Genomic DNA, 19,698 nt, shown 5'->3' with positions numbered 1-19,698 from the left:
TCCATTGACTTGGGGCTTGATACTGCCAGATGCTGAGGACTCTGGCCTGGATCCACTAATGCATCTAAATATGTCTCCAGGTCAGCACGGTACTTAAGCAAGTGCTTCACTTTAGGCACGCAAGTCGTCCCATTGGCTTCCATAGGACTAATCATGTGCTTAAAATGAAGCATGTGGCTAAATGCTTTGCTGGATCAGGGCTAGAGTATTCAGCATCTTGCAGGATAGAGCCCCTAAATGGAATGACCCTGGATTTACACCAGTGGAACTGAGATCAGAATCTGCCTCTTGGGTACTAGCAAATATTCACTGTAGTAGGCTTGACGATGAAGGGGAGGACGAAGATGAACATGTTGACTGGGACAAGACAAATAACTGTAAACAAAACAGTACTTTGTTGTGATCTTTATGTCTCAGAGATACAGTCCTTGTGTCTAAACTCAAGATACTGGTACCAGACAGGTACTTTGCAGCTATTTAACAACATGATTTTTGATCCAGTGCCATTAAATGTCCATGAAGAGTTCAGTCTTTCTCTCTCTCTCTCTCTCTCTCTCTCCCCCTGATTTTTTTTAGTAGTTGTTAGTACTGCAGTAGAGATTTTATATACAGGACTTATTTTAATTGTTCTGTCTATGAAGCAATCATAACAATTATGTCTTTGTTTTAAGTTGAATTCTAACACACACATATATAGTAATAATATATTCATTATATGTTGCATTATAACATGTTAAACATATAAAATTATTGTGTGTCTATAGCTAGCCATCTAGCTATCTGTCTAGGTATACAGATAGATATGTGATATATCACATACAGTACATATTGCTAAAAAATTAAAGACGAAAAACATGCTATGATTTTTTTAAGAAATCTGCAACAAAACATTTGATTTATACACTTCTATCAAAAAGCTAGATACATCCATTGGGCACATCACTTCATTTCCAACTTACACACATGCAGCATAAGCACTGTACTCGAGGAACCCCCTACATTAAGAGATTTTATACAGCGTCACCTAAATAACTTCAAAAACTAGCCAACAAGAACATAACTTAGAAATGACAACATGTTGTAGCCTAAACACTAAAGCAAAAATAGTAATACAAAATGTGACATTTTCTAACTGTGTGATAAATTAATGGTGTTATAAAACCATGAACCATTGAGGCCCGTTCAAGTTTGTTAGAATTCTGAAACAGATTTATATGGCATCCATAATGTGTTCTTAAGCTGCTGTAACATTCCATACAAGCATGACCTACTGTCCCAAGAAACTTTTTATATTTAACTGTCTGTGGAAAGATGTCTCAATAAATAAGAACAATATTTGGGTAATAGTATTGCAGTTGATAACATATCAAAACCAATCAACTTCAGAAGAGGAATGTATTTTTACTGCGCAGATGCCTTTGCCATTAGTATTTAATATCCTCCAAATTGAGTAATTTGTATAATGAAGAAACTGAAACAATAGCAAGAATTTAGGCTACAGATGTTTCATATTTATTTCCAAGAGCTGAGATAAATACAGGAATAAGTGATACCATGTCTTTGCTTGATATTCAGAAGGCTTTGGCATATCTGATGAGATACAGTTTCAGGGTTTATCGAAGTGCAGAGTTTGTATAAAAAGAAAAAAAGATACCAGCTGTTATTTTAGTTCTTTTCCCTGCAAAGGTTGGAAACCATTTACAGTGAAAGTGTGGGAAAATTATATTATGGATTGTGAGTATGATACTGCCTGGCAGGCATGTCACTGGAGTCATGAAAGGAAGCCACTGTTTCCCAAATCCAGATGTATATATTTTGACTGGCACTGCTCAAGGAATCTAAGGAAGTTAGATGCCCAACTCTCATCAATACTGAAAGTTAGTAAGAGCGGTTGGATTTTTCAAAAATGCTTAAGTGACTTAGGAGCACAAGTCTTATTGGCTTTCAATCGGACTTGTGCTTTTAAATTGATTACTTAGGCACTTTTTAAAACCCATCCTAGGTACCTAACTCATTTAGGCTCATCTGAAAAACTCAGGCTTATTTATTTTCATTTTAATACAAATTAAATTCAGAAACACATAGAATTGGACCTTTATCTGGTGTAAATCAGGCTAGTGATATTTAATTTAATTGAGCTATTTTAATTTATACCCATTTACGATATGGCCCTCTTATTTAATCTTGATAAGTAGCTCATGAGTTGCCCGTCAGCTACACACTTAAACATTTATGAGGCAATTTCAATAGAAACTGACTCTGTGGTCGGTATGTATAGATTGATCTTAATCAATGCATCTCTGGTTCTGCCATTGCCACAGGTCGTGCATGCAGGCTCTTGAGCATGCAGTTTGTTCATTAGCCTATTGTTTGTTTTAGTACAATATATAATTGGTGACTGGCCTTTACACTGCCTGCATATCACTATATAATTCAGCTATGGGGAAACATTTATTTTTCCATCTTGCACAGCTAGGGCCTGACTCAATGCCAATGAAGTCGATGGAACACCTCCCACTTACTTCAATGAACATTGGCTCAGGCCTGTAAGGCTCAAGCATTTATTTCACACTTCACCAGGTACAGTACACCCTATAAGTTGCACTGTTATTCAAATGCAATTGAATTCAGTGACATAAGAGTCTCTGCAAATTGTACAGCTTGTGGTATATCAAAAAATATTTGCTGTGCTCTATCTGGCATCCGTCAATAGGATTGTTGGGTGGGGGAGGAATACTGGAGTCAGTCAGTGTTTTAACTGAGTTAAGTCGTAGTGAAGACTGGAGGATTTGCCCCCTGGCGTGTTATTTGTGCTATCTGTATTTTTGCTGTGCTGGAAGTATTCCCATGCATGTGTGATGTGGGAGTTTGTGAATTCTTGGTGGGATGGCAGGAGTACGGACTAAGATCATGAACCCGGGGTCCATTTCATTACATACTCTTTTGGCAATTCAAGTTGCAGTTTGTAAAAAAAGAAAAAGAAAAATGGGGGCGGGGGGAAGAATTTACCTTTTGGGCTGTGTTACACCTATTTTTCCTCTGTCCCCATCCTTTCTCTAGGTTCGACACACACCCTCACTTGGCGTAGTGCCCAGGGAACTCGTGACGTGTGGCAATTTTCGGATGGAAGCTCGAGACCGCTTAAATTCTGAGAGAATGTGAAGCACACGGGGAATGTGCACCATGTACATGACATCTGAATGTGGTCCGTTATCTTGCTAGCTTTGCGATGCTTTCTGACAGTAACTTCAGACTTCACCGTCCAAAGGCAGCATCCAACAGGCTCCTTCCGCCTGCCTGCAAGACTATGTTATATATATTTTTAATAGAATAAAAACACTTCTTTTTTTTAAAAACCAACCCACCATCAAGGGCTTATCGATCATCAATGGCTTTGACTGGCTTCCATGCCATTGGGAAAAAGCCCTCTTGAGTATATGTTGATACAGTGTGGAGAACCCAGCCTGTTGTTCTTATACATTACACACCATCTTTTTAAGTGCGGCTAATGTTACAAATAGCAAAAATAAATAAATAAATTAAATAAAGGAGGGGGGCAAGGGGGAGACTTGACATAATAAATGTTGGTGCTTTAGGTTTTGTTTGCTCTTTAATTTTTAATGCTAACAAGGACCATGCAGCCGGTATGACGTTTGTAGTACCATATCCACTGCATAAAATCAACTGTTGTGATTAAAAAAGAAAACAAAACCCATATACACACAAGAAGTTATCCATCTATAGATGGTATACATTTCAAAGAAAACTAAAAATGCAAAAGCGTTGTTAATGCAACACTATAATTAATGTAGAACTAGTGTGGTTGTTTATTAATGCTGAAGTGTGGGGGGTCTCCTAACTGTCTAACTTATCATTTGCATACCATTGAATAATGCCTACTGTGTTGTATTTCTGCTGTTAAAATATGTATTTTTGAGGTTGCGCGGGGGGAGGGGATGATCCATAGCATACTTTAATTTGTCATTGTTTGTCCAAAAAGCTAACTGTTTCCAGGAGAATAATAATTTCATTATGGTGATGCTGTAAGCTCCACGAAAAGTTGAACCCCCACCCCCCCACAAAAAGCCCCCTGTGGTTATTGATTGATCTTTGTTACAGTTATCCTTTATTTGTGCAAGTAGCCCTATTCTGGAAAGCAGTTACCACTAGCTTATTTTAAGCATGTGCTCAAATCCTGTTGGATCTAATAAAGCATTTGAACACTTGCTTAACTCTGTGCATGTGAGTGCTCCTATTGACTTTCATATGACTATTAGGGACTTAAGTACATGCGTATGTACGTTCCTGAATTGGGGGCACAGATTGTACCACTGAATTCAGTATATTCTATTGATGACCACGTGTGATAAGGGTTATAGGATCAGGCCTAAGTGCTGATGTGAATCCTTTATTTGGTTAAGTCCTGATGCTGCAGGTCAAGCTGTGCCATCATCTTATTTTCATGTAAAACCACCCTGAAATTTATACCAGGTAGAAATTTAACATGCAGGGTCTCAGGTCAGGTGACAAAGTTATTTGTATTTATTAATTATTGTTACTTGCTTTTTTATTTATTTTTCAAAGCGGAATGTGAAAATTTGGCCAGCCTGCTATTTTGCCCGTGAAACTGCAAAATAGATAAAATAATAGCACCTTTGGGTCATTTAAAAAAAAATCTATAAATGTTATTTTGTTTAGGAGAGTGGTTACAGCACAAGCACAGTCACTTTTGTAACAAAACTTTTGTAAAGGACTTTAGACCGTAGTTGCAGAGTGCATGAGCGTCTGTGCACACCACTGTATTAATGGAGACGGGCCAATAGACTATCAGTGATCTGTGGATGACCGTGTACAAATGGGGATTGATACAACAGACTATTACTGTTTCTTCTGAGGTGTTATGGATTCTAGGATCAATAATCCATGGGTTACATGCTCTCTGATGGCCCCACTTAGTACGCAGTAATGGCAGCTGTGCAGCCACAGAAGCAGGCCACGTATGCAGTGCTTCTGGTTAAATTCTGCCAGAATGCATGGGGAGCTAAAGTAACTTTGCATTTAGTCTCGGCATGTAGATGCTGGGAACACAGGTAGGGACTAGGCTGAGTTGTTCCAACGGCAAAAATGTCATGGTTCAGACCTCCTAGTCCACATTCTGAACTAGTGACAATGTCTGTGCTTGCAGCTGAATTAGATCAGAACCATTAGTAATACACTTGGCCCAATAGCAGCCCCTGCTGGGACCCCTCCATTCTTCCGTGGGGGACTTTGGCAAGGAGATTTGTCAACAGGCATGGCCCTTACCCCAAGGTCCAAATTTGATGACCAATGTTGAGCAAATGCAGCTGGTGAAAATACAGGCAGGATTACGCATTGAATAATGGATGTAGACCTCACTCCCCAGTACGGTAGTATAGACCATAGTTGATCAGGCTCTGATGTGCAGCATAACCTCAGCAGATCAGATCAATCCTTATACCATAACTAGGCGTGTCAAAAATGGCACCCATTTTGCTCCATATCTGTGCATTGCTCTGCACCTGTTTACAAGGAGTTTTTTGAGCACTGAAACAACACGTCCTGCATCTTTGATTGGTTATGCCTCATGTGCAAAGGAGTTAACAATTCCCATCAGCTGGCCTCTCCTACGGCAGTCTCAAACCATTTCCACATCAGGGTATGCTAGGCAGCTGCATTCTCACTGGCATGGCTGTTTCAGAATGTGGCATATGGGTCAATTTTACTCCACTGCATAGTTGGAGCACTATGCAGTGGAGTAACTCTTCTCTTTTCCCTAGAATACTGTACTGAATTGGGTCCCCTAAATACAGATTTGCAGAATTGCTGGTTACAGTTCTGTATAGCTATAAACCATTAAATCAATAATCTGTTTTTAAACATCCTTCAGTATCATACTTACCTGAAAAATTTCAGAAGATTGTGTGACTTTTTTTACATGTCACAACATGCCAAGAGCAGACAAAGCTCAGTTCATAGTTTGTTTCAGGACATTGTGGAAACATTGGGCCGTAGCCTGTAACTCTCTGTCACAGCAGTACAAGTCCAGAGTAGGTCACTTATTTCACTCTGGATTTATACCAGTGTAACTAAGAGTAGAAAGGGGGCCAATTGCTACCATACAGAGTTGGTAGAAGTATATGGCTAGCAGGTATTTTTACCCTATCTAGGAGGAATTCAAATAAATAGAAGTAATACAAGCAATGCTCTGATTGTGTTCTGCTGGGCACAGACACAAAAGTGAAACAATACTTTCCTACTGAGTTGAAGGTGAAATGAAATTGTTAAATTCTCTTTTCTTTTTTTTTTTTTCAAACGAATTAAAAAAAAAACATTTAAGATTTTAAGTCATTTGCAGAATTCATGTGTTGCCTTAAGATTATAAATATATGTACCAACTACGTTGAAAGCTTTAGTAACTGTTAAGAACTGAGCTCAGGGTTCCATGTTTCACCTGCGAGTGCTGACACAATTTACAAACACCTCGTGCTGGAATGAAGCACTAGGCTCTTCTTCAGTCTGCGTAAGACCATCTGTATTGCAATCGTGTGCATTAGGACTATATTCTCAGCTGGTATAAATCGGAGGAGCTCCATTGAAATTGGTGTAGCACTACTGAAACCAATGGAGCCATCCGGCTTTACACCAGCTGAGCACCTGGCCTGTGGGGCTTTGGATGCCTTGTAAGGACAGTTTTAATGATAGAACTTTTTAGGACGGGAAGTTGACTGTTGGGCTAGCCTGCCCAGAGTCCTTGGCTGTGTCTGTGTATGAAGAGTGGGGGAAATAATGCACACAGCTTGTTAGCAGAAGAGCTCAAGGTTGCTCTGTTTTCTTTACAAGAAGAAAAAAAACCCTCACATATTAGAAATGCACAATATACTGCACAATCAGCTCTTGCAGGAGAAACCCAGAACCTTGAACTCAGGTCCTGAGCTGAAAGTTAAAGATGAAATGATTTTCAAGTGCTTTGTATTAAAATGTATTCATAATTTTAAAGTCTGCACATATCTACTGTTAAAAGATTTAGGATGTTAAACAATTTTTATATTTATTTTAGAAGTGCTGCAGTTCACTTTTAAGAACCAAATTTAAAAGCTCTTTTTGTTACTCAATCCAACATGCTGTAATGGTCTGAAATGAGCAAGATATATGGAAATTAGACAGTTTAGCTTTGGTTTTAGTTTGAAAAGCTTCTTTCAATGTGCAAGCATTTTGTCTGTGCTGTATTTTATTTTTAAAGACAGTCTCATAATAATAAAATGCAGAAAGGTTAACACATTTGTGAAGTCTTACTTAAATTCTGCTTTCAAATTACGTTGATTTAGGAATCGAAAAGCATCCAGGTTATATAATTTTCCAACAGTAAATTTGGGGGGTGGGGGGGGCGGGAGAAAGCAAGCATAAAACTGGCCACTTATTAAACCATGTTTATCTCAAATGAGTGAAATGATTATGTATCCTGTTAGAACCCGTGAACAGGATTTTAAAAAACTAACACAACAAAAACCACTCTTCATTTTGATTCCTGCTTCACATCACATCCTGCTAGATGCTTTAAATAGCCAGTAGCAATACTTGAATCCTGTCACTGACAATATTTAGTTTTGTGTTTGAAGGTGGCAGAATAACTATTAACTTCAGGGAAAGGTGAATTGAAATGGGATTCTTCTTTGGCTTTTTGAGATCATTCTACTTAATATACTATTTATTCATTACTTTTACGTTGCCAGGAAAATGCATTGTTCATCTTAACTTTTTGATTTTTTGTGTGTGTGCAGGTTGTCCTGCGAGTGAGCCAGTGAAATACCTGACTAATTCATTGTTGGATTTTAGTATTTGCTTATTACAACTCGGTTTCTTTTTGGTGCCGACAACCCTTGAAGTGCATTAACTTTTTAGAGTAGACATTAATGTTGCCTTTGATTGTCGTTAGATTCAGCTGTGCTGTTACTGTCTGGAGCTGCATCTGGGATGTGAGCAGCTGAAATGATGGATAATATGTGACAAGATGAAGCATGCCATCCATTGAATATATTTTCCTTTTCAAGATTGGCTAATATGAAATCAGGGTGGTGTGATATTTCAAATGATACTGCGATAAATTACCATCATTATCATCACTGATCAAGAATTGTACCTCTTTTGCCTCCTCTTTGCTCTCTGCTTCCTTTTCCAAATTTCTCAGATTGTTGCAGGCATAAACAGACTTCATATATTAATATTTCCACCACATTTTTGCTTCCAGCCTCTATACCAACAATTCTGATTGTTCCGATAAATAAAAGAAGTTTTCCTTTAAATGTCTGTCTTCCATGACCAACAAAGTAATAGAACTATTCTTAAACAAGGAGGGAGTTAATCTGTAAAAAAATAAAAGCAAAAATATGGTTGTTTGTTTTCTACTTCTATTGCATCTTTAGCAGTGATGATGTTTAGATGCCAGAACCAGTGGGCCCCAATTTAATTTAATCTGGCCTCCCATATTGAGCAGTATGTGATTTCTTTCTTGAACTACCTGGGCTCAGCTCTATTGTGATTTCAACACTATAGGTACTCATATGCCGTGGTAGTGGACAAGGATGGCTGGATAGCTAGATCCATTAATGTTACGATGAAACAAGAGAAATCACGGTATTGGTGATAACAGTACAGGTGAAACAGGCAGGCTGCTTCCTGCTTTTCTTGCCCATATTTATATCTGTTTGCCTTATACCTTATTATCTGATAGTGCGATGAATTGGATAGATGGAAAGATGGGATAGCCATGTCACTAGGATTCCAAACTTTACAGCGATAGAACTGTACTGTGTGATACCTTAACATTGTTAGTTCATTTTAGTCTTGCCAACTCTTCAACACTGTGGTGATTTTCATTCTCTTCCATGTTGTCCAGAGGCAATGTATGTAAGCTCCTTCCTTTTCGCAGGTGTCTGCCATGCATGTGACAAAGGGCCACATATGGTCAATTTACGGCCCTCCCATTAATAGGAGTTGTGCATGCAGTATTTGGTTTCTAGTATTCAAATCCATATGCTATATAGTGTTGGCCAAGAAAGTAAGCCATGCAGCCTTGGTGCTGATGAACATGATGGGCTGATTCTTATTACAAACTATATAAACAGAGGAGGGTTAATAAAGACTTACTACCAATAAAATGGAACTATTTCCTCTCAAGCTTTTGTGACATTTTATAGCACTATAAAATTGCTTAAACATAACACAAAAGGCAATTCCTTCTGTCTTTTCCGCCTAACCTAGCACAATTGTTACTAAATGTAATCCCCATAAATGCCAGGCAAAATGAATTTTCTCAATGGCAAGGTTTAGCTAGAACAGTGAGAACTTTTCTTAATGTCATGGAGCTGACAAGAGGCCAAGGGCCACACACCAAAGACAGTGTCGCCTCTGTCCACATGAAAGCTGTTTTCCATAACTTCAGGCATGGACTCTTGCCAGATTGCTTATGTGATCCTGCAGAAGATCCACATAACTTGATGGATGTGTTATTCCAAAACACACATCAAAGAGCCTGTAGCTAAAAGCTGTAAGTCCTAAATCAGTTAATAACTAGAAATTTAACATTTTCCAGCTAGAAATGGAGATGTGCCAGGTAGTAAATACACATTATCCATTGAACAATTAATCCTTTGGCATCAGGAATCCGATTTTTCCCATGTGCATCCTGTCTTCTGCAATAGGATATGCAAAGGTAGCCACTGCAAAGGGGTTTAAGGGAGGCATTTCTGCAGGTGATGTATCAGAAAAAAGGGGACTGATTCTGCAAGCCCTTTGTGGGTTTGATTCTGCTCCCACTGAAGTCAATAGCAAAATTCCCACTGATTTCAATGGTGCAGGATCATGTCCTGAGTGTGGATGTCCCACTGAAGTTCATGGAGGTTTTGTGTAGAGAGGGCTTACAAGATGGAGCTCTAATTAAAGCATTTATAATTTCAATACATTTTTACCATCTGAGTTCTTGTGTTTGTGTCCTTTGCTGCTATAGTCCTTTGTTTACTCTTCAGAAAAATACAGGAAGGGCAATGGCATTGCAATATTCCCCATATTACCTTATCAGTGTGTCTCAGCCCTGATCTGGAGGGACGTCATTTTACAGGGTGAGAAGGTAGCTCGGTCTATATGCTGCTCAGACTTTGTTCTCTGAGTCTGGTGACACAGCCAGCAATGGTTGCCAGTTAGTAACATTTGTGCTGCTGGCTATTGCAAGCTGAACAATTCTGTAAAACCAAGCTCTAAACGGAAGCTCTGTGAAAATGCCCGCTTCTTGCTCAACAGCTCAGATCGGGGGGGCGTGTTCAGCTTTGGACCTGCTGATCTAGTGACTGAAGGAAGTTTTTTACTACTTTGTTCTGCTGGTAGCAGTCCAGAACCAGCTCCGCCGAGAAAGAGGAAGCTGGGTTCCTATTCCTTCTTGTGTATCATCAACAGAATTGTTTTCTAAGTTCCAGTTACAGGCCCAATCACTGGTGCAACCCCCACTGAGTACAATGGAGGTGCACTGAGGTTGTAACAGAACTGAGGGTGGCCAAGGTGTAATATTTGATGTCATAATTCAGACTGCAGAGAGACTTTATCTTGATGATGATAATGAAGAACAAGAAGGAATAAACCCAGTTTGACTTTCAGATCCCCAGATGGGTATGCAGGGTTAAAGGTTGGTTGATATATGCCTGGTAACATCATTACTTATGTGCCTGATGCCTTTGTGCAGCAGCAGGAAAAGTTCAGAAAGGGGCAGCTTTTGGAAGCTACAATTGAAAAGATTGAGGCATCACAAGGCATTACTCTACTCACTGTATTGTAATTTCGTGCTTGAGTTTTGTGGTTAAATGTGTTATTCTGACTCCTCTACTCCATGAGATATATAATTACCTATTCGTTTATCTAGTTAAAAGCACATTCAAGTTTAAAAAAAAAATGCCTCAAGACTGGTTAATGAGAGCCTCTCTTTAACAAAGGCAAATTTGCACAGCCAGTCAGTACATTAAAAAAACAAAATAATTTAGGACTAGTTTCTGCCTCCCACATGGGCCACTTGAAGAGTAAAATGCTACCCAGTGTAGAACCTGGCCCTAAATTAATTTTGTGCTTGTGAAAAGTGCCAGTTTGGTGGCACTGGAAACAAGTTTTTGTATCCAGAGAACTGGTTCAGAATAGGCAGCAGCTGTTCAAACTTCACTGAAATGATCTACTAATTCACTTCACTTCTGACCTGCAGAGACTACACTGTAGGAGTGAGAAGTTAGTTTGGCCTCCATTCCCTTGGCAGTGAGTTGGCTAACAAGCATGGCAGTTAGTACCAATTGGGTGGTGGGTTTCATGATGTAGAGACTTGTCTCCTACAAGGAACTGGAGTGATACCACCAACCTATTTCATACCTAGGATACAAGAATAGCCATCAAATGGTAAAAACTTTTGGTTAATAGTGATGTGGGCCAAATTCAAACTGGTGAGCTAGAGATGAAAGTTCCTGAGTCCCATTATCAACCCCATGGCCATCAACTCTGTGGTTCAGATGCCAGGCTAGATCTCCCCTCACTTTCAACAGGGTACATTGGAATCAACTCCCTGGAAATCGATTCTTACCCGAGTGTAAGTGAAAAGAAAATCTGGACTTTTCTCCAGGAAAAAAAAAAATCCCTTTAAACAGTCTTGTGATATGCAGAAGCAACCTTTTTCCAGGCAAAGCTTTTTTGGTAATTGCTTGGTCCCTTCAACTCGCCCCAGTGTAGGATTACCCTTGTCTAGGAGCTTTTTTGCCAGCATGCTTTCCTGGGACTTGCCCTATAAATTTGGCAGAGACAGGCAACTTCAACCCTAGAGGGGCCATTTTGCAACTGGCGGCTGCTTGCTACCTCTCCCTCTTTTCCAGCTGGTAAGTGCTTTTAACTCTTGTTACATTTTCCCTTCTCCATTCCTGTGAAGATGGCACATTCCTGCAAAGACATTTAAAACAGAGTCTGGCAATCTAAAATGACGACTGGGAGTGATTAATGGCTTCTGGTTAAAATAACCCTTTGGGTCAGCACTTTCAAGTGGGTGTACTAGTTGTGGGTGCCTCTGAGTTTGAGCACCCAATTTGAGAGGCCTAGGTGAGTCTGGTTTTGGAAGTGCTGAGCACTCACCACAGCTCACATTTGGACACTTTTGAAGAGGTTGGCTTGGGCTATTCAAGCTTTGCCTGCTTTCTTCTCCCAAAAGAGACATTATATGGGTCTATTCTTCCCTCAATTTATGTACACAACTCCCTATTCAGGGAGGGGTGAGGGGAGAGAAGACATGTAAGACTTCCCTTCTATGGGTTAGTCATCCTTGTGTTTGCAACCATTGCTGTGGAGAGGTAATGGTTGCAACAAGAGATCCCTTCAACACAGGTGTCCTTAGTTTTTGATGGGCCAAACACATGGTTTTCAAAAGCACTACAAGATGATAGCTGCAAAAGCAGGAAGCTATTGAAAACCATAGCTGGCAACCAGGAGCATGGACAGTGGGTATTGCAGGCCCGGGGAGGCTGAGCCTCCCCAAACAGCCAGGTATGGCCCCACCCACCCTCTGCCCTAGGCCCCCTCCTGCTTCCCGCTATTCCCCCGTGGCCTGGGCTGTGGCTGGGGCAGGTTGGCCTGTGGCCTGGGAATTGTGGCGACTTGGGCCAGTGCTCGGGATGCCCGGTGCTCTGGACCTGGGGTCACTGGGGCTGCCCGCCTGGCGCTCCAGGGCTGGGAGTGCTGGGGCCACCTGCCAGGAGATCTGCGGTTGGAGGTGCTGGGGCCACGCTGCCTGGCACTTTGGGGCTGAGGCCACCCACCCGGTGCTCTGGGGCCAGGGGAATTCGGGTGGCCCAGGACTGAGGGGAAGGTGTCCGCAGTGAGAGGCTCAGGGCTCCAGCGGGGGAGGTGTGTGTGGGGGGAAGGGGCAGGCCTGGGGGCTAGCCTCCCTGAATTGGCGGTTCACGTGCCACCCATAAGCAGGAGGGACAAAAATCCTATTGCATGTAACTAGTGAAATGATCACAGGAAAATTATGCATTTTCCAGAATAGCTTATTCCCTTTTGTGTATTAAACACTATTTTAATATTCTAGTGACAATGTTTTATAATTAATCTAAATGTAAGAGACTGAGCACACTGGAGATTATGATTCAGTGTAAGGAGGTGAGAAAGGTTTTTCAACTACTAGCCAACTAGATTACTGACTCAGCTGGCTGTATGTAGAGGCAGCCATGGTCATCAGTAACCACACTCTGAAGTGTAATATCCAGCTAGGTTTACTCTTGAATGCAAACGTTCCATACACGTTGGCAAGTAGAACCTTTAACTTGTAAGGGTTGTAATGTTAATTCAGAAGAAAAGTGTTTTTAAAATTACATTAGTTCACAGACATATATTGAACTCATGAGGGGTAATCTAGCCCCTGAGAGATAGGAACTAAAGAGCTGAGCCATAAACCAGTATGATAACATCCTTATTATCAGATGCAAATGAAGGGGCCCAATTCACTTTAAAAAAGCATTAAGAGTATTTAATTTTTCTTGTGGGAATATCTCTGAAGTTGGCCTGTGTGGTTTTTTTGTGTGCTATGTACTTGAAAAGAAGAAAAGAAAAAGGGAAATTTGGAGCATGAAGAAGCCTGTGGAGGCAGAATTGAGGATCCCAAGTGGTAACTTGGGTGTCAGGAGGATACACAACCTTTTATACTTGTAAGAGAATGGATATGCTGTACCCTGCTGGAATCTAAATGGGTCTTAATTTGTGAGGAGTAAATTCCTGCCAGCTTGTTACACTTCCTTGACTGGGCCAATGTGAACAGGAAAGACTGGGCCAAACCTTACTGTCAGTTACATCTGTGCAACCCCATAAACACTCATGGAGCTGAGAGAGAATGTAGATTTTTGAGCCAAATCCTCAGCTTGTGAATAGTGGCATAACTCTACCAAAGCCAATAGAACTATGTGAATTTACAACTGCAGATCTTGCCCCCTTGTCTCTCAACCTGCATATTTTGAAGATGTGGATCATGGAAAAAAGAAATGGGAACGTGCAACCCAAGTCACTATTAAATGCTCGTTAAGCTGGGTTTACTCCAGTTTGTGTTACTGTGGTGACAAAATTCAAAGGACAAATTGGTTTCTCGTCACCCTGCAATACGTGGAACAAATGTACATGTTCTAGATCATAACAATCTAGAAGGATGGTGAAAGAGTTCATGTTTTTACTAATGATGCATGGTAATCAAATGCCTGTTACCTGCATCTAAGCCTTATTCCTCCCTCCTGCGTCTCCCTGGGGTGGCTGGGGCGGCTTCTTCCTAAGTGCTATCTTTGGAAAGTTGCAGATAATTCCAGTGAATCACCATGTCTAACACAGAAACAAGATTCTGGGAAATACCAGGTAGAAAAAGCTGACACTTTCAGAAGGAGTGATGAACTCTTTCAACGGTTGGTAGGGACCCAATGATGAAGTGTACTTGAATCTTGACACAGCTTCTTCATGCTGCACTGGGGTGGTTCTGTTTTTTTAGAAAGATGCTGTACTTATGACCTGCTAACACAAGCTATCCTGACATATTGCAGAGGAACTTTACTGAATAGGAAGTGTTGACTGCCTGATGTGTCACAACATGCATGTTGCACTTGGAAACTCCAGCCAAGATCAGCCCCTTGTGCTAAGCACTGCATAGTAAGAGACAGTCCCTACCCCGAGACACATGCAGTCTAAATAGACAAGACAGACAAAGATGGGGGAAAGGAGTATTATTTTCCTCACCTTATAGATGGGGAATGAAGCTTAACAGAGATTAAGTGACTCACCCAGTGTCACACAGGATGTCTACAGCAAAAGCAAGAATTGAACCCAGCTCTTGTCAGGCCCAGGCCAGTGATTTAACCAGGCAGGCCCACCTACCTCTCATAGGACACACCCTGAAGTGCTGATGTTTGGCTGTTAATGCATGACCCCAGCATATATTATAGTGATGCTGACCTTGGGGTTATATAAGCCTCTATCAGAAGTCCATTTAGAAGCTGTTATTTTCATGGGTGTGAAACTTAGCCTCAACACCACTTTCACACCCATTCTAAAGATTGGCCTTAGAATGGAACTGCTCAGTTCCACTTCACAGAAAATGTCTCATTTTGTGAAAATGTCGTATCATTTTGTAATAATTCAAAAGCACTTCCTGGGCCAAACTTTGACTGCGGGAGACATTTATTAGGTCAAAACCAGTGCTTTCATATTCTTGTTTTCAGATCATGAACACATGATCTCTCTCCTAAGTATGATTGTTATACCCTACACTGATGGGATGATCTGGCCAGGTAAATAGCATTTCTTCTAAGATTTCAAGGGTCTTTAACTAAATGGTTATTATTTTTCCCCAAAAGCATTTCACTATGTTCTGGTCTTTTGTGGGTCTCCTTATCAGTGCCACAGAAATGGATATCTGAGCCAGTCTCCCATGTCACTCTCCAGTACTCAGTACTAGTGGGAGGTAAGAAGAAGGGGGCATTTCTATTTGATTTGTTTGGGCTCTCTGGAAAACGGGAATGCAGACAACTTGAGGTCCATTTAGGCTCCTAGTGGTCTAGAGACCCCTTTCTGCCATGTGTCAAAGAACAGGGTTGAACCCAAGAGCCCTATTTCTGTCTGACTGTGTAAATCCAGACAACTGGTCTGATGCCAACATAAGCAATGTGTGATTTTCTGAGTCTCCTGGTGCTGTGCATGTTTCCATAGAGGGCAGGCCTGAGCACTGAATGTCCATGGCACACAGACTAAGGAAAGCCTTTTTCCAATTCGAAGTTAATCCTGAAGGCCAAATTCAGATCTGTTATACCAGTGAAAATCCAGAATAACCTCACTGACTGGAATTCCTCCGGATTTACAGTAATGGAAATGAAATTCGAATCTGGCTCTAGATATATTTATGTATTTCATCTCAGGAGTGGGATTAATGGATCTAAAATTGGCTTTATTCCAACACATTTATGTTCACGCTGAGGCTTGGAGCTGACACGATTGCTTTTTAGATCAAGGGCACTCTGATAGGCGCTTGCCATTGTCTACATTTTAATTTTTGGATTTTTTGAATGAATCTTCTCACTTGGGGGCCTATTGGATTGAGGGGTTCATTTCAAAGGTGTAACATTATAGCTGAACTGCTTTGATGCTGACAGCATTGTTTATTACTGCTATGTTAAATCCATCCAAAGATTATCAAATGTTTAGTTTGCCTAACTGAACATAAGGCTATTGATGATTTGGCTTGAAACATATATTCTGGCCAGGCAGGGGAGAGATTAGAGTCTTTACCATATTTGTCTTGTGAGTTGCATCTGGTCAGTTCTTGTTTCCTAGAATCTATTTTTTTTTTTTTTTTTTGGTAAATTACAAGACAATATAATCACTGTCCTTGCCTTAGACCTAGCTGCTTGTCAAACACTGGAGGTTAAAGTCTGTAGATAGAAGAGGGACTTGGAATGCAAGGTGTGGACAGCTGAGATAAAAGAGAGAGAGCCTATGAGTGTTTTGTCTGCTCTCCATTCAGCTTTAGAGTTTAAAGGTCAAGAATTGTTCTAAAAAGCAAAGAAAATGTGGTACCCATAGTTCACATACTTAAAGACAAAAGGCGTTATTCAGACAGCTGGGTGGTGTAGTGATTGGAGAACTAAAATTTTCTTTTCAAAGTTAAAAAAGAAAACCCAACCCCCACAAGATTGCTTTTCAGACAGACATTATTGTACTTTTCTATGTAATATGCTGGGATCAAGGGGTTGTTGAGTACAACAGGGAGACCAGGTAAATACCTCTCCATTTGGAATTAGGGATTAGTTTATTTATTTATGTTACCGATTTCTATAGCATCTGCCATGAAGGAGCTGGGTGCTCCATTTATAGCGATTAATACACAAATTGGATTCATATCCCTGGGTCTGAGCCCACCACTGAAGCTTTGGTTCTGGGTCAACTACAAAATTTAAAGAGGGGCACTTCTTCTAGTTCCCCACTGGATGCAGCTAAAACCTTGTGAGAGAAACCATGCTCCCTCATGAGATTTTGGTCTAAGATGTCAGAAATATCACACCATCAGCTGAATTTATGAGCCATTGGAGCCAAAATCTCATGCGAACAGACCAGCCCTGAGATTACAGTGCCATCATCAAACTGAAACCCAAACTTTGAACCCCAGCCCTAATTCCACCCTGAAACCAAATCATACCCTAAAGCAAACCTGAAGCCTCCAATCTGCCTTCACGTTTCATCCCTTCCTTGCAAGCAGTCATTGATAGAATATTTATTCACATCTGACCTGTACTAGAAGAAGAAGATTTCCTGTTATCAGCATAGGTCATTTTCATCAGGATTTGTTTAAAAAATTGCACAGATGAGTGCTGCTAAGATCATAAAGTAGCAGTTGGTTGTTAGTGGCTAACGTCCATTTTCAGTTGCTAGGTAGGACATACTCTGTGAGAAATGCAGGTGTTTTTTTTTCTCTCTTTTTTTTTTTAAAGAAAATAAATCCAGTATGTCCTTCTTTTATCTTGTTCAAGAATCATAAATTTAGCATGTAACAGGGTTAGTGGACCAGCTGGGCAGCTATATGAGGCCATAGGTTAGTTAGGCTAGGAGTATTTATGAGGCAAGGTTTACAGGGCTCTCAGTCAGCTAATTCTTGGCTGAGGGCTCCAGTTGACTGAAGCATCAGTTAGATGGTTTTTATCATTTGTTGCACATAGTATTAAATACCTTCTATAAAAAGCTTTCCAATAGATCAGCCCCTTGCTGTGGTAATCCTCCCACAGATATATCCTTTCAATATTAAAGAGGCATTTTATGAGTTCTTGTGCTTTTTCCATCCTGAATTCACAAAGGAGTTCCCAGAACATATACACACACATGCGGCCCAAAATTGCCTGGCCGAACAGACGGGAATTTTACCCATCATTTACAAAGTGAACTTTGTGAAAAGGAAAAATGTAAATATCAGGATGGAGATGGCCGTGTAAATAGAACGAGCCCACAGTTGAATACTGCATGTAATCTAATACACTAACCTATTCCCCTCCTCCCCCACATATACACATCTACCTCTGCACTCCATATCCAGCATCGGGAGTTGACAGGTGAGGATTAGAAATAGGTGACCCCAGAAAAGTCTGGGCTCTGATTCTGCTGCTCTCCTCCAAAATCTGACCATCCTCACTTTCCCTCAAGCTTGGGAATACTCCTCTTTGGGGGGAAAACTTGGGTTCTGCAGGTGGGGAAGGGGGAAATGGGGGAAGTGGGGCCGGTTTCTCTATCCAGTGTCATCCCCACCTCAATCTCATCAGGTTCCTCTGTCTACTGTAGTGCTCTCTGACTCATTTATAAGCATTCACTAATATGGACTCCCCCTTCAGGATCTTGAAATCTCCCTCAGAGGGTATGGGCTTCAGGGTCCGTGGCTGGCAGGGGAACCCATGGGAGTATATTCCATAGAGGACTGGGGTACTGGAGGAGCAAATCCCAGCGAGGACTGGGGTGCTGGGAGGTAGTGCAGAAGAACAGATCCTCTACACGGATGTCCTGACCATCCTGGTGGATCTCAGGGTCCATCTGTGGGCTTGTCTCACTGTAATTCCCCAGGATTGGGGTAAGGAACCCCCTTCCAATCCTCAGAGAAGTGGCAATGACAATCTCCCCCAGTTCTTCTTCGAGTGATTGCTCATATTGATTTCAAGTGGGTGTGCGCACGCTGCGTGCACAGCTGTCGGAAAGATTTTCCCCTAGCAGCACCCGTCGGGTCGGCTGGGGAGCCCCCTGGAGTGGCGCCTCCATGGCGCTCAATATGTGACCCCCGCCGACCCAGCACCCCCTCAGTTCCTTCTTACTGCCTGTGATGGTCGTTGGAACTGTGGCATCTTGCTTACCAAGTTCTCCACGTTTCCCTAGCTTGATTCTGATAGTAGTTGTTCTTGTTCTTTTCTTGTAGTTTCTTTTTTGTTTTTGTTGTAGTTAGTAGCAATTGGGTTGGGGCGTTTCCTCTGCCCCGACTACTTTCCCTCGGGAAGGCTCTCCTGCCCAAGTCCTCGGGATTCAGAGCCTGCAAGTCCTGCTCTAAGCCCATGCCAATGAGCGACCCCCACGACTCTTGTCTGAAGTGTCTGGGGGAGGCTCACCAAGCCGAAAAGTTCAGGATCTGCAAGGGATTTCGTCTTATGACCAAAAAGGAGTGGGACTTTCGTCTCAAGCAGCTCCTTATGGAGGCGGCACTTAGACCCCAGCCTCCTTTGGCGTGGCAGGACCCGGCACCGAAGTGGTACCAGAAGTCCAAGAAGTGTGGCTGTCCTGTACGGAGGCTAACCCCCCTGGAGCTGGCCAATGGATGCGGCACTGTTGACTTCGGCCCCACAAGGGGAGCCATTGAGTCTGGTGCTTTTGGACTCCCCAACCCACAGCGTTGTGGAAGTACAGCTGCCGTTCACCCCAGACACCTTTGCGGCTGCAAGGGACCTCATCGCCGTGACGGCACAGGGGTCTCCTCTTCTCCACGCCAAGCCTCTGGTGCCTCAGCATGGGGCACTGTCTCAAGGCAAGCCAGCATTGATCCTACCGTTAGCACCATCGGCACCGTCAGTTGAACCTCAGCACCGTTCAAGGTTCTGGTACCTCTCAGAGTCCCGG

The 19,698-nt window shown here is 41.7% G+C and overlaps 1 protein-coding gene across 3 annotated transcripts in view; it reads left to right on the top strand.

The window, feature by feature from the left end:
* BCL11A (BCL11 transcription factor A) overlaps positions 1-7,295 on the top strand; it is a 101,622-nt gene extending 94,327 nt beyond the window's left edge. For all 3 annotated transcript variants that reach the window (XM_077813973.1, XM_077813970.1, XM_077813972.1), the window contains exon 4: positions 3,061-7,295. In XM_077813973.1, the coding sequence (XP_077670099.1) occupies positions 3,061-3,162 (102 nt within the window). In that variant the 3' untranslated portion in view covers positions 3,163-7,295. The remainder of the gene's footprint in view (positions 1-3,060) is intronic.
* The last annotated feature ends 12,403 nt before the right edge of the window (positions 7,296-19,698 follow it).

The sequence above is a fragment of the Eretmochelys imbricata genome, chromosome 3 (assembly GCF_965152235.1).
Source record: "Eretmochelys imbricata isolate rEreImb1 chromosome 3, rEreImb1.hap1, whole genome shotgun sequence".
Lineage (NCBI taxonomy): Eukaryota > Metazoa > Chordata > Testudines > Cheloniidae > Eretmochelys > Eretmochelys imbricata.
This window is presented reverse-complemented; position numbering and strand designations above follow the sequence as displayed.